The sequence below is a fragment of the Mytilus californianus genome, unplaced genomic scaffold (assembly GCF_021869535.1).
Source record: "Mytilus californianus isolate M0D057914Y unplaced genomic scaffold, xbMytCali1.0.p SCAF_1, whole genome shotgun sequence".
Lineage (NCBI taxonomy): Eukaryota > Metazoa > Mollusca > Bivalvia > Mytilida > Mytilidae > Mytilus > Mytilus californianus.
Genome location: NW_026262581.1, coordinates 88,685,983 through 88,711,565, shown reverse-complemented (window position 1 = coordinate 88,711,565; position 25,583 = coordinate 88,685,983). Strand labels below are relative to the sequence as shown.

At 31.4% G+C, this 25,583-nt stretch overlaps 2 protein-coding genes across 5 annotated transcripts in view; both read right to left on the bottom strand.

The window, feature by feature from the left end:
* The window catches only part of LOC127709649 (uncharacterized), a 479,059-nt gene that overhangs the window by 319,386 nt on the left and 134,090 nt on the right, over window positions 1-25,583 (bottom strand). For all 4 annotated transcript variants that reach the window (XM_052215357.1, XM_052215329.1, XM_052215315.1 and 1 more), the window contains exon 15: window positions 11,189-11,509. The gene's annotated coding sequence lies outside the window, so the exon portion shown is untranslated. The remainder of the gene's footprint in view (window positions 1-11,188; window positions 11,510-25,583) is intronic.
* Window positions 1,403-25,561, bottom strand: LOC127709879 (solute carrier family 17 member 9-like). Its single transcript, XM_052215563.1, has 12 exons — window positions 25,420-25,561; window positions 20,579-20,705; window positions 19,826-20,045; window positions 18,799-18,898; window positions 16,259-16,332; window positions 15,039-15,195; window positions 13,145-13,241; window positions 12,739-12,826; window positions 11,924-11,958; window positions 9,417-9,588; window positions 7,439-7,468; window positions 1,403-7,045 (listed from the first exon to the last, which is right to left on the bottom strand). Exons 1-12 carry the CDS (start codon window positions 25,449-25,451, stop codon window positions 6,906-6,908), a joined length of 1,272 nt encoding a protein of 423 aa, XP_052071523.1. The 5' UTR covers window positions 25,452-25,561; the 3' UTR covers window positions 1,403-6,905.

Genomic DNA, 25,583 nt, shown 5'->3' with positions numbered 1-25,583 from the left:
CATTGGTGAACGTTGATGCTTTTATTGACACACAGGGAGCAATCGTTGATATTTTTCTTATTTTCTGATATCAAAAAATCATTTTTTGATATCAGGAATTCGAATTTTTGATATCAAAAAATCATTTTTTGATATCAGAAAATGTATTTCTTGATAACAAAATATCGTTAGTAATATTTGATATCAGAAAATCTATTTTTTGATATCAGAAAATGGATTTCTTGATATCAAAAAATGATTTTTTGATATCAAAAAATCTAATTTCTGATATCAAGAAATAAAGATTATTTTCTGATATCAAGAAATCGAATTCTTGATATCAAAAAAGGCAATTTTTTATATCAAAAAATTGAATTCCTGATATCAAGAAATATTTTTTGATATCAAAAAATCATTTTTTGATATCAGGAATTCAATTTTTTGATATCAAGAAATATTTTTTGATATCAGAAAATAAGGAATAAATAGTAAAACGGCGCCTCATAATATTCTACTGACGAGGAAAGGTAACACTAGGCCACCGAAAGCTGAATTTATAGTTCAGTCTAGGTGGTGGAGTGGTCTAGAGCGCTGGACACAGTGCAGGCGTTGTTGTCTCGATATCCCAATCGCATGAGTTCGAATCCCTGCGAGGGAAGAACAAAAATTTGCGTCCGCAAATTTGCAGATTTAACATTATAGAGTTATTATAAATATGATATGTGTTTTCAGCCGTGTATCACCTTCACTGGTCATCCAATGGATGGATCTGTCGTAGAGTTGTCACTTGTTTAGACATAATTATTTCTGTGACTGTATCTTACGATCCTTTACGATAGATAATTTAGCTAATCTGCAATCAATTCCATCTTCATGCCTCATATATCATGTACTGTGTTACAACTCTAGATTCTACTGAGGAAAGCGAAAGGTAACACAAGGCCATTGACTCAAAAAGCTCTTCAACTGTTCGGCTCTAATACATCCTTGACTTTAAAATACTTGGCCTTTAGCGTTCCTGATGAAGCTAAATCAAGAAAAGCGCTTCAAACGCATGAAATTTATATTGTGTTGTTTTCATTCTTTACTGAGGTCTTAAGGTATTTTTCAACCTTTTAAATTACCCCCTGATCAACAGTGTAGTCTAAGCTATTATGAGCTAAAAGCAGGTGACCCCTTCTATTGCAAGAATATATGAAGTGTTCAATACGTATTTTTAGGTATATCCAATATGAAATTATTTTGGTAACAGTACAAAAATTCAACACTCTTCACTTCCTCTTCTACTGGTGTAAAGATTTGTTTATCTGCATGGAAAAACATCAATCCCAACAGTTCCCTTGGTATCAAAAATACTTCATATGTAGAGTATGAATTTGAGCATATATTTTGAATGATAGAACACATAGAAAACAACACTACATATTTGATTTTTCTTTTATTTAATATGAAACTCTTCTTTAGTGTTCCTGTCCATTCCCCTTTCTCACAAAGTTTCAGTTGTGAAAATCACAGACTCTCTCCAGTTAAAAACTAGCATTAAAATAACTCAAAAATAAAACAGTTTGTACCAAGAAAGCCCGGACTTCTGATAACTTTATGATTGATTGTCTAACAGAAAGAACACACTACTGAAAGTTATTACTTGAGGTGTATATTAATTCAATTGAAAGACTAATTTGCTATTTCATAAATATCACATTTATATAAAACATTACTACACATTTATTGTAAATAGATGGAACTTTTCAAACTAGCAATGATTCAACATGGATATAAAAGAATACACAAATAAAAATTAAAAATATTATACATTGCATTTTTAGAAGAAAGATTCAGGTTTTCATTTTTTTTTAATTATGAAATATGAGGTAATCATTGAACATACCTGTGAACAGACTACATGTATTTTGTTTGGTCGAACATTGTTAAAATAAATTAAAGATATCTAAAACCATTATTTTTTCCCTACATTAAGTTATATTTCATTGTATCTTGATATCTTATTTTGTTATAATGATAAATTCAATCAAACTTCAGCTACTCCAAATATTCGACCTTATCAAATTTATGATTTTTCAGCTTTACCAAGTAGCAAAAGTTAATATAGAAAGGTGAACAGCATTATAAAGTTGCTTTGATTACAAAAGCAACATTATCAGTTTTATGATTCTTTAAAATTTAAATCATTATAATAAATGGTTAGAAATTGTTTTATTATGGTTGAACTGGTTGAAATGTGTTTTGTATACATATTTCTTGATTTAACAATTTTGTACATTTGGTAACTTCCAGTCTAGTTTCAGGGTTAAAAGAGTTTTTTTATATACCTTCAGTTTATATTGCACAAAAGAAAAGACGTAATTTTACTCAATGCAAATAAGATGCTGAGGGTATTTTGTTTTAGACCACGTGACATAAAACTAAATGACCACTAGAGCATGAAAACTATATAAAGGACATATATATGACTTAAAAAAATACTGTTACATCATCCATGAAAAATGTTAAAATTTATTCTGGACAAGATACCGTGATTTCAGGTGATAACAGCTCAACAAGTAAAATTTTGAAAGCATTTTCTTTAATACAATTATAAACTGTCAACACATAAATATGTTTCACCTATGTGTATAATTTCAATACTATAATGCAAATGTCAAAATTCTTAATGGCAACACTTTAACATGTAAACTGTGTAAAACTATCAAAGTAAATGGACCATGACTAAGAGGGCAGGGCCAATTAATCTCCATGGAACTTACCATAGGTGGTTCATCTTAAACAACCCAATTACAAACTTTAAATATGTAAACTATGCAGAAGTTGCAAAATTAACTGATTACAAGTTCATGAATTGGTAGTGCTAAAAAATCTGCAGGGAATAAGGGATTCAACCGTGTTAACACAACTGCAAAACCAATATCATTGATTGAACATTATTGCCCTCTTTAATAGACCTAATCATGACTTTTAACATTTTTGATGCAGCAATGACAGATACTGCATGATTTAAGTCTTGCTTATATGATTTTATCACTGGATAGACAAAAATGTTAATCAGAAATATTATTTTAAGAAATACCTAAAATTCACAAAATGATGCTGCCCTTCCTAAAGTTATAAATTTTTGCAACAATCAAAACATACAAAAATTAAAGAATAAAAAATTGTATGATTATAGCTAAAAAAGTTTTGATTGGAAAATAGAAACATGTACAAATAATAAACAGATGACACAAATTTATGTCTTACCTGTATGTAATTTTGACAGTATAATGCAAATACTTTAATCAAAATGGAATACTTTAAATGTGTAAACTATGCAAAGTCAATGAACCATGACTGAAGTTGCAGGGCTAAATATTCTCTGTTAAATGAGATATGCCAATGCTAATGTAACACCTTACCAAACTCCATTGACTTATCATTGGGTGTTCCTTTTAAACTGACCTTATCACAAACTTTTACATGAAACTATGCAAAAGTTTCAGTTGCAATGAAAATATGACTAAGCGGGTTGGCCATATAATCTTCATGGAAATGAGATGAGTTAATACAACTGCATACCAAATATCATTGATTTACCAATATTGGTGCACCTTAAACTGACCTATTTAACAACCAACTGTCGATTTCTTTTTTTCCCCTGGGACAACTGCAAGAAACAGCATGCCTTGGTCAAGTATTTGGGACTTCATCAAGGCAAGATATAACAAGAATGTGTCCATAGTACACGGATGCCCCATTTGCACTATCATTTTCTATGTTCAGTGGACCGTGAAATTGGGGTCAAAACTCTAATTTGGCATTAATATTAGAAAGATCATACCATAGGGAACATGTGTACTAAGTTTCAAGTAGATTGGACTTCAACTTCATCAAAAACTACCTTGACCAAAAACTTGAACCTGAAGCGGGACAGACAGACGGACGAACGAACTATCGTAGGTGGGGCATAAAAATTTAGAAAGAAAACATGTATGAACATATACAGTGGTAAAACTACAAACTTGCATTGTCTAATGTGGTAGGCATAACATAAGAAAAGTAATGAACACTAGCAATAATTTATATAGATTATCAGAAAAAACTTATATGTATCAGAATTTGTTTAACTAGATAATAACTACCATCTTCAAATGCTTTTGATTTCGGGTTTTACAGTATAAAAGTTATAAATAATAACAGATCTTTAAATAGCTCCTTTAAAAAATAAACTATTTCACATGATCTGTTTATGGAACGTCAATAAAAATAAAACACTCATCAAAACATCGTCAGAGGCAGATTTAGAGGGAGGGCCCAGGGGGTCTGGGCCCCCCCCTTTTCTGGGAAAATTTTGGTTGATTATATAGAGAATCACTGAAGCATGACCGGAGCAGGGCCCCCTCTTAGGCAGTCAGTGGGCCCCCACTTATGAAAATTTCTGGATCCGCCACTGATCTTTTTCAAACAACCTTTAAGAAGCAAAAATCTGTTTCACTTATGATGTAACCATAAACAATAGCATGCAGAATTTCATAAGAAAAAAAAATCATTTGTAACTTTTATATTTTGGGAATGTATTAAAGTTACATACATGTATACAGCTCCTCGTGCTCTTCTCAAAATGCATGCAAAACTTAAATATAACAATTTATATATTTCTTCCTAAAATATTTTCACATAAATTTCTGTTTGTAGTAATGGCATTATAGATCCAGGTTTTACAAACAAATAATTGTATTGACAGCAAATAAATTAAATAGCACAGACTTATATCCCATATTGTTTTTGGGTCAAAAAACAAAATTACCAACTTATTATGTCAAGTTATTATATGTTAGAATGTCAAATTGAAGTTAAGAAATGAAAATTAAAAGAAAAAAAAAACACACACCTGAGCACTTTTTCATTAGATTCTTTTCTCTGAAAAATTGACATGTATGAGTCAGTCAATGCGATATAAATTCAAATTATTAAAACTTTAGTCATTTCAATCCATGATTTCAAAGTATGCTTGGTTATATAATTGGTTTAATGAAAATATTTGATAATAAATTGCAGTATATGAATTTCCAAATCATGATAAATATAAATCTACATGTATAGTTTTTAACAAATTTAACCTCAACTTATATATATAAATATAACAAAGATAATGGAGAATAGATATAACTCTATATTGGCATTTACATCAGTTCACATGAAAGCAAGATTCTATAATCCTATACATTATAGTACATATTCAATTTTGATGTAAACATGAGCATAAACTTGCTGCATTCAGCATGAATCTTCACTTTTTATATAGATCCTGAAGTTTTCACTAATGAGAATGTTACTACAAGACAAGATCATTCTTAATCAAAGAACTTATAGCATCTGAGTTATGCAATTTTGTTTGAGATAAACCAATCATTAAAACTGATGGGATATTACTCTTATGTATCTTCACATTATGTTAAATTTTTTAAAAATCTGGTTAAAATAAACATGTAAATATACAATTTCAATTTTATACAAATTTTAAAACAAACACAATTATTCAACAACAAGAGTTATAATCATCAAATGTGAAGAGGTTACAACTATTTTTTTGATTGGTAAACACACAGTTATGTTATCTTGGACATACAGTTTGATTAAATGACTCAGTCTGAAAGCTGGAGTGTCCCTAGATATGAGCACTAATTCCAAAACCATGGAGTCTATCTAATACTTATCCAATTGAATGTATATGAATATTTTGAATATACTGAAGAACCAGGTCAATGAATTTCATGCAAATATACCATTACATATATATCATTTAATATATAACTCTTATAGATCATATATTAATTGTAATTTCAAATCAACCTGAGCATAACTACTGATAAATCTGCATTTATTTAATAAAGATATATACAGAATTTTTAATGTAACAAAGTCATGATGAGCACAAACAGCCATTGAAGTGTTGTTTTATATAATGGAATCCATACAAGATATTTATGTAATGTAATAATTACTGTATACCAAATTATAAAACAGATACATACTAGAAAAACTGACATGTTAGCAAGAGGCCCTCTTGCACATTTTTATGTGAGGCAAAGAGACTGATGCATACAAAGCAATGCCTGTTCATAGGTTGTAAATTTTCACAAATTTTGACACTACCTATTAATTCAACGTGTGATTTTGTTTTTTTGGCACAATCATCACTTTTGAAATAATTTATTACATCTATATGTCAAATTTTTTATAAATTCTAGCATAAGAGGACATTTTTCAAAATTCATGATTTTTAAACAAAAAGTATATCTATCCCCTACTTTTAATAAAAAAAGAAATCAAATTATGATACCAGGAAACAATTTTGAATACCATATTATACCTATACATATCAATTTTTGTTGAAATCCTAGCACAAAAACATGTTTGTCAATATTTGTGATTTTTTAACACAAGAATTGTAAATTTGATTTTGTTTATATTTCAATGTCTTGTAAAAATAAATTAGAAAAATTGTGCAGAGCTAACATAAAATGTCAAATTAAAAACAATCAAAGAATTAAGAATACATTAATTAACCATAAATTAAACCTGATACAAGACAGGCTAAAGGACAAACGGATGAATGCACAGGCAAGAAAACATAGTTACCACTACTATTGTATGTGGAGCATAAAAATTTGATATACACAATAATTACTATATACTCCTTCTCCACCTTGAAGGGGTATAAATATGGCCTTTTATAAAAACAAATGTGTACCTTTGATAGGAGCAAATATAAATATAAATCACATGTAAAATTAACAACCCTCAAAGAATTAATTAAAAAATAATTCAGTATAAAATACAATTAGAATAAATATATAAATAAGTAAATGAATATTCCCTCCAATCCAAGTGTAAAATTTGATTTAATCAATTTCAACAAACTAATAATACATTCATATAATCCTTTTTCCTGTCCCAAATAGTAAGTAAACAATACAGCCAAAAATACAAACACCAGCTGTCTGGTTAAATACTGCTGCCCAGCTCTTGGTGGCCTCTAAAATGTGACCTGCCATATATACTCCTACAAAACCTAAAATGAAATATAAATAATACTCAACACTAATTTTTTGTTTGTTTTTTTTGTTTCTCATAAAAAAAGCAAAAATGATAGCAACAGCAATATTCAAATTATTTTTTTTTTAACAAGCTGCAAATTTCCTTAAGCTACAATGTATTTCCATATATTTATATTGATCTAATAGTATTTGTCCCGTACCTTTTAAAAATTGTTTCCTCATTTCTCTCTGGAAAATAGGACAAAGGAATTCATTCAAAAAGGATTATACCCTGGTAAAAGCTTTTTTGTTTGTATATATACATGTATATAGAGAGAGACACTACATTTAACATATAGTATTCAAATTTATACAGACACAATATTAATTTTTCAAAACATTAAAGTAAAGTAAAGGTTAAGTCTTACCTGGAATAGCTCCTGCCATGTTCATAATACCTACAATGCAAGTAAAAATTTGAAACAAAATATCTACATAAAATAATACATGCTTAATTTTAATGTAAAACCCTGATTTGGCCTGTGGTGAACAAACCACTGTTGTAAAAGTTATGTCTTAAGTATTTCAGTGAGATTCTGTCAGAACAAGAATGCACGTGTTGTCATGCTACACATACCCCCACTCATAATTCAAAGTAATGAAACTAAAAAAGTGGGTGTCTTACAGATATGAAAAACACACACGTGTTACATCATTACTGTTGAACTCCTGAGAACATATGAAGTAATTCTGTTTAGTAGTATTGGAGAAATGTGCAAGGAAATTTTTTAATTCATTCAACATATTGAAAAATCTCTTTTTTTATAAAGATTAGAACTTTGGTTTTCCTGTTTGAATTGTTTTACACTAGTCATTTTGGGGCCCTTTATAGCTTGCTGTTTGGTGTGAGCCAAGGCTCCGTGTTAAAGCCGTACTTTGACCTATAATTGTTAACTTTTTATACATTGTGACTTAGATGGAGAGTTGTCTCATTGGCACCCATACCACATCTTCTTTTTCATATAGGAGAGTGATGTACTTCTTTTAACTTTAGAATCTTACATCTTCTCTGCTTAGCTTAAAGTGTCTTACAATAGAAACACAGTGTTCTATCTTATCTATCTATAATCCCCATCTATATAAGTATGTGAACTCAAAAACTCTGCAAATTGTGTAATAAATGATGATACAACAATTAATAGACAAAGGCTATATACACATATTTTATACTAGCAAAGTACTTATATTGCTCCTATATGTCTAAACTCATCATGCTCATATATGTCCAAACAGGGGACCAATGTGCATATTGTACTGTGACTTAATACATATTAGCAGAGGTAAGTGTACTATTATATGATTAACCATGTTTCCAATTTGGCCCCTGTCTGCAGCATTGAACTGAACACTAGTTAAAACCAACGAAATGAAAAGAATTTGTAATTATCAAATTCATGTCTGTTCTATTAAAAAATGAACAGGTATCAATATGCTGATAAAAATGAAAGAAAATTTGGACTTGATTGTCCAGTTCAACTTTTTTTCAACTTATGAACAATGCTTTATAAATAACAGGGATTAAAACAATTGTGACGGGATTGCTTCCCTTAGAACTTTAGTAGATACTTAGTCAGCCGTAAGCAGTTGAGCTAAGGAAGTTCTCCTTTAGCTCAGTTGGTTAACGTGCTGCCTTGTAACACAGAGGTCCCGGGTTAGAGTCCCGGTGGAGACATGCGATTTTGCAAGTAGAATCATGCTCTCCGGTTACATTGGCGCCCAACAATAAAAACCCATGGTTAGAAGAAATACCTAGCAAGGTTAAAACATAAATATAAAAAAGATGAAGATATCATCATTATAGAGTATAATGACTCTTGAGGTGGGGGAAGTGTGACGGGATTGCTTCCCTTAGAACTTTAGTAGATACTTAGTCAGAAGTAAGCGGTTGAGCTAAGGAAGTACTCCTTTAGCTCAGTTGGTTAACGTGCTGCCTTGTAACACAGAGGTCCCGGGTTAGAGTCCCGGTGGAGACATGTGATTTTGCAAGTAGAATCATGCTCTCCGGTTACATTGGCGCCCAACAATAAAAACCCATGGTTAGAAGAAATACCTAGCAAGGTTAAAACATAAATATAAAAAAGATGAAGATATCATCATTATAGAGTATAATGACTCTTGAGGTGGGGGAAGTGTGACGGGATTGCTTCCCTTAGAACTTTAGTAGATACTTAGTCAGAAGTAAGCGGTTGAGCTAAGGAAGTACTCCTTTAGCTCAGTCGGTTAACACGCTGCCTTGTAACACAGAGGTCCCGGGTTCGAGTCCCTGTGGAGACATGCGATTTTGCAAATAGAATCATGCTCTCCGGTTACACAATACATGGAAATAATACGAATTAGAAAGCTTACCAAACACTGATCCAGCATGTTTTGGTGCAATATCTTGTGTGTTGATGAGTATACCACTGTTATGAAGACCACATGAAGCCACAGCAAAGACCACACAGAATAATGCTCCTTCAAAATTTGACATGTAGGAAATTAATATCAATGCTCCAGCTGTACCAATTAATGAGATTGTCTGAAATATAAAAAAAATCAACTTTACAGAATAGATAGTGAGATTATATTGGTAGAAAACTTGATATTTTATATTGCATTTGTTTTGTCTCTAATCAATATAAAAAAAATAAAATGCTCCGCAGGGCGCAGCTTGATACATCCGCAGAGGTCGAACCCTGAACAGTTGGGGCAAGTATGGACACAACATTCAAGCTTGATACAGCTTTGCATTTGGATTGTGATTAAATATTTGACACAGCATAGGTTTCTGACACAGAATGAATGTGGTCTGAGAACTTAAAAATTTTAAATTGGACATTCACCTATTATGGTCCAATATCCAAAATCTAAATACATGGTTAGATTCAGCACATCAAAGAAGCCCAAGAATTCAATTTTTGATGAAATCAAACAAAGTTTAATTTTGGACCCTTTTGACCTCAATGTGGACAAAGTTGATAACGGGGCCCAAAAATCAAAAATCTAAATACATGGTTAGATTCAGCATATCAAAGAACCCCATATATTCAATTTATGTTGAAATCAAACAAAGTTTAATTTTGGACCCCGATTTGGACCAACTTGAAAACTGGGCCCATAATCAAAAATCTAAATACATGTTTAGATTCAGCATATCAAAGAACACTAAGAATTCAATTTTTGTTAAAATCAAACTAAGTTTAATTTTGGACCCTTTGGACCTTAATGTAGACCAATTTGAAAACGGAACCAAAAATTAAGAATCTAAATACACGGTTAGATTCGGCATATCAAAGAATCCCAATAATTCAATTTTTGATGAAATCAAACAAAGTTTAATGTTGGACCCTTTGGACCTCAATGTGGACCAATTTAAAAACGGGGTCCAAAAACTAAATACACGGTTAGATTCAGCATATTAAAGAACCCCAAAAATTCAAGAATAAAACCCTATTGAAATTGGTCAAGAAATAAGCAATTTATACGAAGTATCTTCTTTTGCACAATACTGTGCAATTAAATATTTCTTGCTATTGCGCAATACTGTACAATTGACAATTTCTTGCTATTGCGCAATATTGTGCTATTGGATATTTCTTGCTATTGCGCAATACTGTGCAATTGAAGATTTCTTGCTATTGCGCAATACTGTGCAATTGAAGATTTCTTGCTATTGTGCAATACTGTGCAATTGAAAATTTCTTGCTATTGCAAAATACTTATTATATAATAATTTACACATCCTGTTTGGTGTGTATCTCCTACCATATCATTATTATTTGCTTTTAAATATAAATCAGAAATAACCAACTTAAAATGGAAAATTTTAAAAGAAAAAAAAAGGAAAAAAAGAAAAAAAATGAAACCCCCCCCCAGAGAGATCCATACACTTACACCCTTTTTTTTTGCCCCTACTTCCTAAAATATTGAGGCAATTACCCCCATCATCAATCCCAGCCTTCCCTTTGTGGTATGGTACCTTGCAGTACAATTTCAGAGAGATCCATACACTTGAACACAAGTTATTGTCTGGAAACTAGAAAAATGCTTATTTTTGGCCCCTTTTTGGCCCCCAATTCCTAAACGTTTCGGCAATTACCCCCAAACTCAATTCCAGCTTTCCCTTTGTGATACGGAACCTTGTAGTACAATTTCAGAAAGATCCATACACTTACACACAAGTTATTGTCATGAAACTAGAAAAATGCTTGTTTTTTGCCCCTTTTTTGGCCCCTAATTCCTAAAATTTGAGGCAATTACCCCCAAAATCAATCCCAGCATTCCTTTTGTGATATGGAACCTTGTGGTACAATGTCAGAGAGATCCATACACTTACACACAAATTATGTCTGGAAGTTACAAAAATGCTTATTTTTGGCCCCCTTTTGGCCCCTTATTCCTTTACTGTTGGTACCATAACCCCCAAAATCAATCCCAACCTTCCTTTTGTGGTATTGAACCTTGTGGTAAAATTTCATAGAGATCCATTCACTTAAACTAAAGTTAGAGTGGGAAAACCACTGTGTCTTCGGACGACGCCGGACGACAAGGCCAACGTCATACCAATATACGACCACAAAAATTTTTTTGCGGTCGTATAAAAACTACCATTGCATTCTCATGTTGATTTAACTTTTAGCTAAAATTCAGTTCACATATAGGATTTAGGAATAATGAGGACGCTTTGAGTAATATTTTAAAGTATTTTTCACACATTAATAAGGCACATAATTGTATTAACAGAAATGCAAACATTACAAAAATTCTGTTGACAATCATAAAGCTTGTTGCATTTCAAAATAAAAGAGTGAAATAATGTCAATATTTAATTGAATACTGTATATAACAATTTAATAAATATATTTGAAACTTACCTCTATAAACTTTCTGACAAAAGTGACTGAGTACCCTACAAAATTTCAAACATTTGGTATTATACCTGATCTATATAGATTTCAATGTTTCATCATGCTGATTTATTTGCATATTCATATGATAATAATTTTAACCGTTATGAAATAAAGCATTTATTACAGGAGTTTCTTCGAAATACAAACATTTCTTTTCAAGGAATCTAATAACTTCTGATTTAAAAAAATAAGATACTGTAAATAGCAACAACTACATAAATTATATAAAAGGACAATATACAACAAGTGCCTTGTTTGACCTATTTTCTGTGTTAGAAATTACTGCTGGCTAGCTTGCCAGTCATAGTCTAAATCCAGTCAAGGAAGTAAACTTCAACAGGACTCTGCTGTGGAGCAAGTTGAAAAATCTATGCTATAGTACATTCAGTTTATAAGATTTTTGAAGAGAATTATTTAGTGCAAAATGCTTATGTTAGTTTCTTTTGCCGAAGGATATATCCCTTAGAAAACTTTGAAATAATGCTCAAATTCAAAGTTGAAATTGTAATCAAATATATTTAAGAACCTTAATGAGTAAGCTTACAATATCACTCGCTATAACCTTCTTTCTCTTTTTATTCTTTCTTATTAATAAATCAATAGGTATTTTCCTTCCATTATAAGTTTAAGGTCCAGGATTATCATCAACAAACCCCTTTTTAATACCTATTTTGGTTACTTTTAAGTATTAACTATGACCTTAATATATGACCTCGTGTCAAGATTCAAAAGAATATACTAAATAGCTGTATTTTATGTGCTCTACCTATTAAACATACCTTTTCTTATCATGGTGTCTGCTAGCCATCCACCAAATATACTGCTGAATATTGAAACTACCCACGGCACAACATTAAACACCCAACCCTGTAACAGCATCAAAGTATAAAATAATTGTCTTCAAATTCAAAACAATAACAGTTAAAATGGAATTACTAATTGATATCACAAATAAGCTATTCTTTCAATCAACAAAATGCAATGTACATCTTATAATAGTTAAAATTCTTTCAATGTTCGAACAATCTATATATATATATTATTTGACAAAGGTAGTAAATTCTGAATTACTGATAATCTGATCATTTACTGGTACAGTTTCATTTAACTTTCAAAAAAACAACCAAAGTGACCAGATGGAGTTTGGCTTAAATTTAGTGCTATCTAATTCAACATGATTTATACCTTTGCTGTTGGAAAATTTTCATGAAAATATGTTGGTGCCCATGATAGCAAGATGAAGAATGAGTTAGCATGACAAAAATGACCAATCACAGGAGCCCTGAAATATATCAAAATAAATATTTATCGCACAGTTGAATAAGCGTTAAATAAAATAATGGTGTAGTGCAATTTTTCACGTCATATTACTACCATAGACATTTCAGTGAATAAATCAATTGTGTTAAATTAATGCATCTAGAGCTTGTTTCTGCCCATACACCTCCATATTTTACCAAAAAAATCCTCACTATTTTAGCATTTTTGTATGTTTCAACTCCCTCAGGCAAAGTTGACCTCAGATGGATTTGGCTAATTTTTAGATTTTTTTTTGTCATATAGCTCTTCAACTGTTTCGGTACTTATACATCCTCTGCTTTCAAATATTCAGCTTTGAGTGTTCCTGATGAAGGTAAATCCAGAAAAAGCGCTTTGGACGCATGAAATTATTTAATGTGTTGTTTTCATTTTTTTTCTTAGATTTTTTAAGACATTGGTCTGTAAATCTGTAAATTGCTGACATAATTTCTGTTTCAGAGTGCTGAAAACAATGGCATTTATTCTATCACTAGTCAACATAGACTAAGCTTTACTACAGAATATTTCCACTGTGGTAAAACTATGTCTCTGTTAACCTAGATACTGCCCTTCTGTGTTATCCTTCTGAATCACTTTAGTTTATCCCCAATTTTTTTGTTGGTATATGCATTATATGTTGCTCAATATTAAGTTTCCTGCTGTGAAGTGTTTTGTGGACTTTGTGTTTTTTTATCCTTTTTTATATGGCAATACTCTTACCTATCCATCCTGGACTTAGAATTTTGTTTTTGACCTTGGTACTACATGTAATAATTTTGTTTGTGACTTGGGTACTTATAATCAGTTTGTGAGCTTGGTACTTTTAATTTTGCTTGTGACCTTGGTACTTATAATTATGTTTGTGACAAGGGTACTTATAATCAGTTTGTGACCTAGGTATTTATAATTTTGCTTGTGACCTAGATATTTATAATTTTGCTTGTGACCTTGGTACATTGTACTTATAATTAGTTTGTGACCTTGGTACATTGTACTTATAATTAGTTTGTGACCTTGGTACATTGTACTTATAATTAGTTTGTAACCTTGGTTCTTATAATTTTGTTTTTTGACCTAGGTATTTATAATTTTGCTTGTGACCTATGTATTTATAATTTTGCTTGTGACCTTGGTACATTGTACTTATAATTAGTTTGTGACCTTGGTACATTGTACTTATAATTAGTTTGTGACCTTGGTACATTGTACTTATAATTAGTTTGTAACCTTGGTTCTTATAATTTTGTTTTTTGACCTAGGTATTTATAATTTTGCTTGTGACCTATGTATTTATAATTTTACTTGTGACCTTGGTACTGATTGTGAGATTGGTACTAATAATCTAACTTGCAACCTTGGTACTTATTAGTTTGTGACTTTGGTACGTATTAGTTTGTGACCTTGGTAGTTATAATTTTGTTTGTAACCTTGTTTTTTATATATTTGTTTGTGACCTTGGTACTTATGATTTTGTTTGTGACCTTGGTACTTATGATTTTGTTTGTTACCTTTGTACTTATGATTTTGTTTGTGACCTTGGTACTTATGATTTTGTTTGTGACCTTGGTACTTATGATTTTGTTTGTGACCTTGGTACTTATCATTTTGTTTGTTACCTTAGTACTTATGATTTTGTTTGTAACCTTGGTACTTATAATTTTGTTTGTTACCTTGGTACATTCTCATTTTTTTTGTAGACTGTCAATAAATTTAATTATTTCCCTTTTTAATTATTCTTCTCGTAAGTTAATGGTCTACAATAACAAGTAAACAGTCTTACCAAAATCCAGATTTAGTAAGTAACATTAACCATGGCACTGGTTCCCTGTCTACTTTAATAGGTTTATCTGCTGAATCTACTGAAAGTTGGTACTTTTTTCTATGGTTGGCTATCAGTATAAATCTCATGCCTAATGTCCATAAAATACTAAACATACCTAAAATAAAAAATGTATATTAATCTACCCTTTGATAGTATAAATAAATTTTTACAGTCTGTGTCTTCGATCTCTTACTAATGTTGATAAATTTTCCTGGTTTTTCTTAAATTTCTTTATATTGATGATTCTTAAAAAACTAGAGGCTCATTTCAGTTTCTATCTATCTATTATAACTTTTAAGATATAAAGCAAAAACGCAAAAAAATTGGTAAGAATCGTCATCAAAGGGCAATAATTATATAATAAGGAGTCGACTGACGATAACAAATGGGCAAACAACACACAATTGTTCTTTGTACTACTAAAAAAGATAGGAACAGTCGACATGGTCTCATGGTAGTATACTTGCCTAAAGAGCTAGAGTTCAAGGGTTTGATTCCACAAACCAGGCCAAACCAAAGACATGAATATCGGCTTCTCCACTAAGTACAAGACATTCAGAAGTTACAGCAAAGACTGGTCAGAATAATGTGTGTGGTTATTGTCACATGTCATCCTGTGGACAGTTAAATTGTGAACCAGCAATATTAAAAATATGGCCCAGGGTGTTGATCTAGCATAAAATACATGCTAAATAATGGTTTACTTTTATAAATTGTAACTTGGATGGAGAGTTGTCTCATTGACACTCATACCACATCTTCCTATATCTATATAAAGTCATATACAAAATGTACTATGAACCTTGCTTTGAACTAGACCAACAAAATTAATGTTGTTGGAATGATCATAAAATTTAGTAAATCTGAAGAATAATTTTATCTCGATAAGTATCAGTGGCGGATCCAGAAATTTTCATAAGTGGGGGCCCACTCCAGTCATGCTTTAGTGATTCCCTATATAATCAACCAAATTTTCCCACAAAAGGGAGGGCACGGGCCCCCTGCCCCCCCCCCTAAATCCGCAGCTGAGTATTTTATTCACTCTAATAATAGCAGCTTTAATTTGGTATTAACTACCATCTCATATTCTGTAAAGAAAGGCATTTTGAACACATGATAAAAAGTATGTATTTAGTCTTATTTAGACATATATCAGAACAACACCCATGATCACATACCTATAAAGTAGTATACACTGTGCCAGCCATAAGTTTCCAATAGCAGAGAACCAACACTTCCAGTTAATAAAGTCCTAAAAAAAAACCAGATGTGTTTCTATAATGCATGCATAAAGATCAAAGACACAGAAACATGTTACATTTCTTTAAAAGCTGAGACAAGCAACAGATGGACAGTATGATATACATGTAATATGTATGTGTTCATCAGTCAATATCACTTGAAAATCATTTCTTAGACTTTCAAATAGCCTTGACTCTGAATAAAATTGTAATTTCAAAGTTAATGGACAACTTTTGACAAATTTTACTAAAAAGCCTCTATCTTCAAAATACAAAACATGAACTGGTAACTAAAATGGTGGTCCTGTGCACACCTAGTTTGTTCTTATGTTGTGCTGTTACATCACTGTCCCAGGTTAGGGGGAGGGCTGAGCACTCACAAACATGTTTTACCTGCCCACATTCTTTATGTGTCTGTACCAAGTCAATAGCCTGTAATTCAGTGGTTATCGTTGGCTCAGGTCTGTCATATTTGTATTTTGTAAATTGTACTGTTATAAAACAGGCTGTAAGTTTCTCGTTTGATTTATTTCACCTTTTTTATGTTGGAGCCTTTTGGAGCTGACTGTACATCTTTTTTATCATCGTTGAAGACCATACAGCGACCTATACATCTATAACTGTTTATGTCTACATCATTTGAACACTGGTGGATAGTTGTCTCAATAGCAATCATACCAAATCTCTTTATTTTTATGCTGATGAACTAAAAGCTGTATCATAGATTTTATTTTTTTCCGAGAAGTCAGTTGTTGGTGTTTAGTGTGGTCTTTTGTACTGTCTTATATTTTTGTAAATCCTTTTACCATTTAAAGGTAATATTACTTACACTGTGTCAAAAAAGAACCAGGTATGCCCAGAAGCTAGTCAATTTGTCCTTGCATAATCAAAAAGATACATTGTAATTGTAAATAAAATTTAATTTCAAAACTTAATTGAATTAACATAATTCATTATCCAACAAAAAAGCTGCGCAATTTACCATGATAACAGAGATCTTATTTTGTCATTTTTTTCCCAATAGTTGTATATGAATTTGCTTTCATGGTGCATTCGGACTTTTTGGAGTCAAATAATTTAAAATAAAATGTGCTACCATGCTTTTTGAAGAAAAGTCATTAAAAGTTCCTCAAAATGTGTTCCCCAGTTGTCACCTTACCTTTTACAGAAAATTCCCTTTCGCTGTAGGCAACAACTCTAGCAGAATGAAAAAAATTGCCTTTTGGTTTTTTTTAAAGGACAAATATTGTGTTTTGTAACTCATTCAATGATAAATTTTGGGCACCATCTTTCAAATTTGTTAGACCTGTGATTACCTATAAATTCTGTTATAACGAACAAATTATTACTGGCAACATCAGGCCACTGGGTGGTCATTATCATGCTAAAAGTTATCTCCCCTGAAACAGTATTAACTCTCTTTATAAAGCATTATTTATTGGAAAATTTCAAAATTCTTATTTTATTTTTAACAGGTTTTAAATTAAAAATAAGATAATCTCCTATCTGTAAACAAATGACTCAATATATACAATAAATAAATTATAACATGTATAATAACTAGAAAACTGATAATATCAGTACCTTCAATACCCAAGGGGAGATACAAATATAATATCAGTACTTTTAGTACCCAAGAGGAGATACAAATATAATATCAGTACTTTCAATAACCAAGAGGAGTTACAAATATAATATCAGTACTTTGAATACCCAAGGGGAGATACAAATATAATATCAGTACTTTCAATACCCAAGAGGAGATACAAATATAATATCAGTACTTTTAGTACCCAAGGGGATATACAAATATAATATCAGTACTTTCGAAACCCAAGAGGAGATACTTATATAATATCAGTACTTTTAGTACCCAAGAGGAGATACTAAAATAATTTCAGTACTTTCAATACCCAAGAGGAGATACAAATATAATATCAGTACTTTCAATACCCAAGAATATAATACATGTAATATCAGTACTTTTAGTACCCAAGGGGAGATACAAATATAATATCAGTCCTTTTAGTACCCAAGAGGAGATACAAATATAATATCAGTACTTTCAATAACCAAGAGGAGTTACAAATATAATATCAGTACTTTGAATACCCAAGGGGAGATACAAATATAATATAATATCAGTACTTTCGAAACCCAAGAGGAGATACTTATATAATATCAGTACTTTTAGTACCCAAGAGGAGATACTAAAATAATTTCAGTACTTTCAATACCCAAGAGGAGATACAAAAATAATTTCAGTACTTTCAATACCCAAGATGAGATACAAATATAATATCAGTACTTTTAGTACCCAAGATGAGATACTAAAATAATATCAGTACTTTCAATACCCAAGAGGAGATACAAATATAATATCAGTACTTTTAGTACCCAAGAGGAGATACTAATATAATATCAGTACTTTCAATAGCCAAGAGGAGATACAAATATAATATCAGTACTTTCAATACCCAAGAGGAGATCCAGCACACACAAAACTATATGTTGATGATCTTTCTTCTTCTAAAACTTTTCTGGCAATTAATGATGTTGTACCAGGCACATGGAAACCTGTAATAAATTATAATGGCAAACTTTCATCTTTCTATCACTATACATTTACCTTTCATAAAAAAACATTATTATATGCATAGAAAAAGACATGTTTTCTCTTTCACTTTTTGTCATTACAAGGTCAATTTATGATAATTTACTCTTATCATAAACAATATCAAACAGTTTTTGTATTTACTAGGATTTTTCATTAATAAAAATGGTTAATGCACTCATAAATTTTTGATAACAACTTTATGTTTTTCAAGTTGGGTTTCTGTCTCATTAAAATATACCACAGATCTTCTTTTAGTCATATTATTCAATGGACTGATAAAGAAATTCAACTTATTTCCTCATAAATTATGTTGAAAATTTTCAACCCAGAGACCTCAAACTATCTATCATGTCTGTGTATACATTGAAAATGATCACCTTACTTTGTTTTTCAAATTTTGAGAAGTTTTGTTCGGTGAAACATAGTCAATGTTCATCAATATTCTTTAGATAAAGGGTACTGAATTTGTGTCACTATTTCAACCCAGAGCCTTTAAACTTTCTACGGTCTTGTATATATACACATCAAAGATTAACACCTATGTATAGATATATATTTGTGTACATATTTGGGGATTTTTTGCAGGTTTTCTGTATGATGAAAAATTTAGCAGCATTCTCTATGAAGGATACCCAGTTTTTATGACAATGTATGTCTGTTTTAGCTAATATCTCCTGCGATACTGACATATTCTTAATTTGACTACTTTGAAGAGATCTTTCTATACTAGCATTCAAATGTGTGTGCCCCTTAGGGTTATCAAATACATGTTCTAGTATAATTACCATTTTTATGGCTTTTCAAATAACAAATTCTTACTATTGCAACCCAGTCATATGAGTCTTTGACCAATTTTATATATTTTATTACAATATAAAAAACTATACCTTGTGACAATCCTAATAAAACTCTAGACAATATAACTATGTAGAGAGTGGTATATTTATCTGTTGAAAGATAGGCAAGCTGGGGTGTCATCAATGTGACTAATGTCCAAAAAGTGGCTGCTACAGGCAATACTACATCTCCTCCAATTTTGTCACTCAGATAACCTCCTAAAAACTGAGTCATTGTGTAACCCCAAAAAAAACTTCCCAAGACTGTGCCCTGAAAATATTGATCAACTATACTTAAAATACCAAAATAAGACAAAATCTTTTGACTGTTTTTCCTTGACTTAAATTTGTAATGTCATTTTAAAATATAGAAAAATATATATAGTTAAAAGTTAATATAAAATTATTTAAACAAAAATGATTAGCTTAGAACTACAATAAGTTAACATTTTCTTTTGTCAAGCAAGTGGACTTACAGACCTAAATTTCTTTCTGGTTGTCACCTTTTACATTGTATTTTCTATTGGTTTACATTGGTCAGTAAAAGATAATGACAATGTGCCCATAAAAATCAGGACGTGTGCACACTTTAAACTGGTTTACCCATAACCCCACCATTTTTTGTGCCTTAACTAAGTCAGGTTGTCTGGACCATGTCAGTGTTCTCTCCAAGGCTATTTTAGAGCTGCGTTTTTCAGATTTTAAATTTCCATAATGTGTTTTTTTGTTTTTTATTAGACTTTGTTTGAACATTTGATTAGTTGATGTGGTCTGTCATCCATTTTATGTATTATTAAACCTTACCGACTGTGTTTTGTCCCAGCCAAATTCTTCTGCCATATTTGGTAAACATAATGGTGGCACAGTTCTACAAGCATACAAAGCCATACAACCAAAGAAGAGTCCACCTGCCCATTTTCTACGTTCAGGTCTGTAAAATTAAAATGTTCAATTAAAAAGTATGGCCGTGTTTACACCACAAAATATACTCTGAGTACAGAAAAACCTGTGCATCTGGATTAAGGCATGGCTGGACCTAGATAAATAAAATTTAAATGCACTTTAAGTTTCAAAATATTAAAAGTTACAGAATTAATTTTGCTATACATGTACATTGTTTATGGTCCTGCAGAAGGTGATGCAAGACGTTTTGGCCACACTTCCAGTTTGGTCAGGGTCATTTCGACCACTGCAAGTTCTACCATACTTTGTAAAGTCTTTCAGTCATGATAAAGGGAGGAAAATATAATTTTTTTCTACAAACAGACATAAAAAACAAAGAAAACATACACGCATACCACATCTTCTTATTTCTATTCAATCATACACTTACATTCATTGATACAAGATAACCATAAAACAACACACTGAGTTCAAGTGAATACAAACTTACAGTTGGTGCATATATTCTTATAACAATGCAAGCTTGCTGCCTGAGTAGCTCTTAGCAGTACAGACTTTGCAGCACAAACTGATCACTTTATATTGTCTGATTTAAAAATAATATTTTAATCAAGCGTCAAAGTGAAACATTATTGTCTTAACCAAGAGTAACGTAAAGAAGTCTTGTGTCCTTGTGCTTTACAGCAGATGTACACTTTTAATATGACAAAATGAATTTATATTTAGTTGTATTCCTTTTGAAAACAAATTTCTCTCAAAACAATTAATGCATGTATTTATGTGAAAAGAAATTATGAAATAGTGTATCCAACTGTTAACTTCTATGTCATTGGTGTCTGGTGGAGAGTTGTCTCATTGGCAATTATACCACATCTTCTTATTTTTATATCCAAATCGACTATGCCTGATCTGGTACTGTGGCCAAAACAACCCGTGGCTGAACTGGTTTTGTGGCCGAAACGTCACAAAAACACAGGTGACAAAGTAACCTAAGTTGGGAAAGATGTGAGAGATGCTACCTTCATATATTAAAATGTAGTGAACTGTATTAATTGACATGGACAATAGAGAGACAATTGATATTTGCAAACAATAGGTGATTGTAACAGAGTGGACCATATCAAGTGAATCTCTGCTGTTTGTATAATTTGCCATCTCTGCAGACTTAAAAAAAAATGCATGTCAAAATCAAGGTAAGTTTTTAAATGTCTAAAATATGAAATGCATGTAGCTTTTATATAAATTCCAGCCCTCTTTCTTAACTACTACATCATTGTATACATTCTCATTTGACAATGTGAAAATGTAATATAGGGACCTGGGCCTGTATGCATAAAGCTACTTGAGTTTTGTTCCAAACGGACGGATATTTCTACATGTCCTACGATAAATTAGTATTACGATTGGATATCTTAACTTAAGTAGCTTTATGCATACTGGCCCAAGTCCCCAATAACAGTAAGTAAATCAATAAAAAGAAAAAACAATATACAAATTACTTTTTTTTATAACAGTTGCACTTGCCCATTACCTTGTTACGGTTCTGTTGACGGACGCTGTCATGTTGTTAATCATACGATTTCCTGCAAATTTGTATAACTGATAACCAAAACAAAAAACAAAGAGGATGAACATTTTGAATATATTCTGTTTGTGACTGTTACAAGAATGCACACGCTGTAATGTCTCTCCTGCTTTACTGGCCATCGATTTTATGTTGAAAGTCTTAAAATAAAGGTTTTACTAAAACCATTAAAGAAACTTAACATTTTTAAAGATCTGTGCAGTGAAGTCAAGGTCAAATAAATCGTGTAAGACAGACATATACACCTTCCAATTTTTTTATACACCAAATATAGTTGACCTATTGCGTATGCTAATTGAATAACAGTCCAAAACACAAAAACTTAACATTGACCAATGAACCATGAAAATGAGGTCATGGTCAGATTATACCTGCCAGACAGACATGTGAACCTTACAATTATTCCATACACCAAATATAGCTGACCTATTGCTATTAGTATTTGAAAAACAGAACAACACATAAAAACTTAACATTGACCATTGAACCATAAAAATGAGGTCAAGGTCATATGATTCCTGCCAGACAGACATGTACACCTTACAATCATTCCATACACCAAATATAGTTGACCTATTGCTAATAGTACTTGAAAAACAGAACTAAAGTCTAAACACAAAAACTTAACATTGACCAATGAACCATGAAAATGAGGTCAAGGTCAGATTATACCTGCCAGACAGGCTTGTACACCTCACAATCTTTCCATACACCAGATATAGTTAACCTATTGCTTATAGTATTTGAGAAACGGACCTAATCACTTTAACCTTGACCACTGATCCATGAAATGAGGTCGAGGTCAGGTGAACTCTGTCTGACAGACATGTAGACATTGCAAGGACCCCATATACCAAATATCCTATTACTCATTATAAGTGAGAAATTCACATGACAAAAAAACTCAATTTTTTTTAAGCAGTCGCTGAACCATGAAAATGAGGTCAAGGAAAATGGAAATATGATTGACTGACACTTTGTAACATAAGGTATCTGCATACAAGATATGAAGCATCCAGGTCTCCTACCTTCTGAAATATAAAGCTTTATACAAATAGTTTACACCACCGCCGGATAGTAATACCTACATTTTGTATGTCCCACATACTGCGACTTTCGTCGCAGGCGAGACAATAAAATGAGCAGTGCTTATTCAACAAACAATTTTATAGCAAAAAATTCGTGAGGGTTCCGCGGAACCCAGTGTCTCACCTACTTTTGCTGTTAATCGCAGGCTCAACAAAAATGAGGAAAAAAATTAATAAAAATATTCCTCTCTATACTATCTTTTGATTGTAAGTAGCTTCTGTCCAAGTTTGGTAAAAATCCAGGATAGTTTATGAATCTAATAAATGTTTTAAAAACTTAAACTGCAGACTGTAAGTAATGTTAACTGGAAGAAAAACTAAGTCCATTTATAAGTAAAATACAGAAAAAATGGAACAAAAATTTAACAAAATTTCCTTCTAGATACTAGCTTTTAATCATAAACAAGCTACTGTCCAAGTTTGGTAAAAATCCAGGATAGTTTAAGAAAGTTGTTAAAATTTAAAAAAACATTAACCACAGAGTGAATGTAATGTAAACTGGCAGAAAAACTAAGTCCATTTATAAGTAAAATACGGATAAACTGGAATTTTTTTACAAAATTTACTTCTGGATACTATCTTATGATCATAAACAAGCTTCTGTCCAAGTTTGGTACAAATCCAGGATAGTTTAAGAAAGTTGTTAAAATTTTAAAACTTTAACCACAGAGTGAATGTAATGTTAACTGGCAGAAAAACTAAGTCCATTTATAAGTAAAATACGGAAAAATGAAATTTTTTTTTTTTTAAATTTACATCTGGATACTATCATGACTATCTTATAATCATAAACAAGCTTCTTTCCAAGTTTGTTGAAATCCAGGATAGTTTAAGAAAGTTATTAAAATTTCAAAAACTTTAACCACAGAGTGAATGTAATGTTTCCTGGCAGAAAAACAAAGTCCATTTATAAGTAAAATACGGAAAAAATGGATTTTTTTTTTCTAAAATTTACTTTTGAATATTATCTTATGATCATAAACAAGCTTCTGTCCAAGTTTGGTAGAAATCCAGGATAGTTTAAGAAAGTTATTAAAATTTCAAAAACTTTAACCACAGAGTGAATATTTGTGGACGCCGCCGCCGACAACGACGCCGACGGAATGTTGGATCGCTATGTCTCGCTTTTTCGACAAAGGTCGAATGCTCGACAATAAAATGAGTTCTCTGGGGGAACTCACCTCTGATCAATCAGGCAGATTTTTGTATTTGTACAAATATTAGTAATACGCCGAATTTGTATATTCAAGAAAAGACAAGAAAAAACGCTACCTAAAGATAAGAGGTTCTGTGTTACACTGAAAATGGCATCATATATATAAAATTTCTAACAATAGGACCAACTTCTGGTAGGTTTCTTTTAATCAGTTTTTTTTTTCAACAGAAATTATGCTGGGAATTTTTTTCTGCAATTTGTAAAAGACTTATTTATTGTTCAGCCTCCAGTCGTGAAATCAATAACATGAATAAGTTACTGGTTGTTTTAAATGATTCTGATTTTTTGTTTTATATCATTATATGTCATTATTTATAAAATATATAAATAACTGATTGTCTTACTTAACCCTCTTGCTGCCGGAGGGACATATGTGTCCACACCAGCTGTGCCGATGGGACACATATGTCCATGTGTTTAATTATGCAAGCTTCTAATCATTGCTGTATCTCTTTCAAATAAAATACAGAAAATTAAACAGTGTAATATTTTTTTCAAAGGATCCTCAATGTAATTTTATTTGGGCATGATGTCATATATCAAATGACGTCATTGTTGGGCATGTGACGTCAAAGACGTCCAACTGTCGTATTTTCTGGCACACAAAATGTAACCATATAAAATTAGCGGCAGCAAGAGGATTAAGAAGAATTAAAATATTTTACTGTAGTTTTAACTTTGCAAAAATCATTCACAGGTTACACCTGCCTCATATCAGATAGAAGGAAATCTTTTACCATAATTGTATGAATTAAAGAATTTCTTATAACCATGAATGGCATGATAACATAAGTTTAAATTAATTTAAAAGCATTCAAAGTAGTAAAGATATTTGCAGTGTTTTCGCTAGTACCTGGTCCAATATTTTCCTTCACTTTCGGTCATTTTCTGCAAATATTCTCATGTTTTAAGTTAACACCATACGTCTTCCCACACACCTGTCTTGTCACCTGTGACAATTTTCAACACGATTTTTCTTCTTCGATGTATTTAAAACGCTTAACTTGTTCGGCGTTT

Coding starts and splice junctions, on each gene's coding strand:
- LOC127709879 (XM_052215563.1), bottom strand. CDS start 25,451: ATGACCGAAAGTGAAGGAAAATATTGGACCAG. Junction 16,333..18,798: donor TGTGCTGGATCTCCTCTTGG/GTATTGAAAGTA, acceptor GTTTTTTTTTAG/GACTTTATTAACTGGAAGTG. Junction 12,827..13,144: donor AAAATTTTCCAACAGCAAAG/GTATAAATCATG, acceptor ATGCTGTTACAG/GGTTGGGTGTTTAATGTTGT.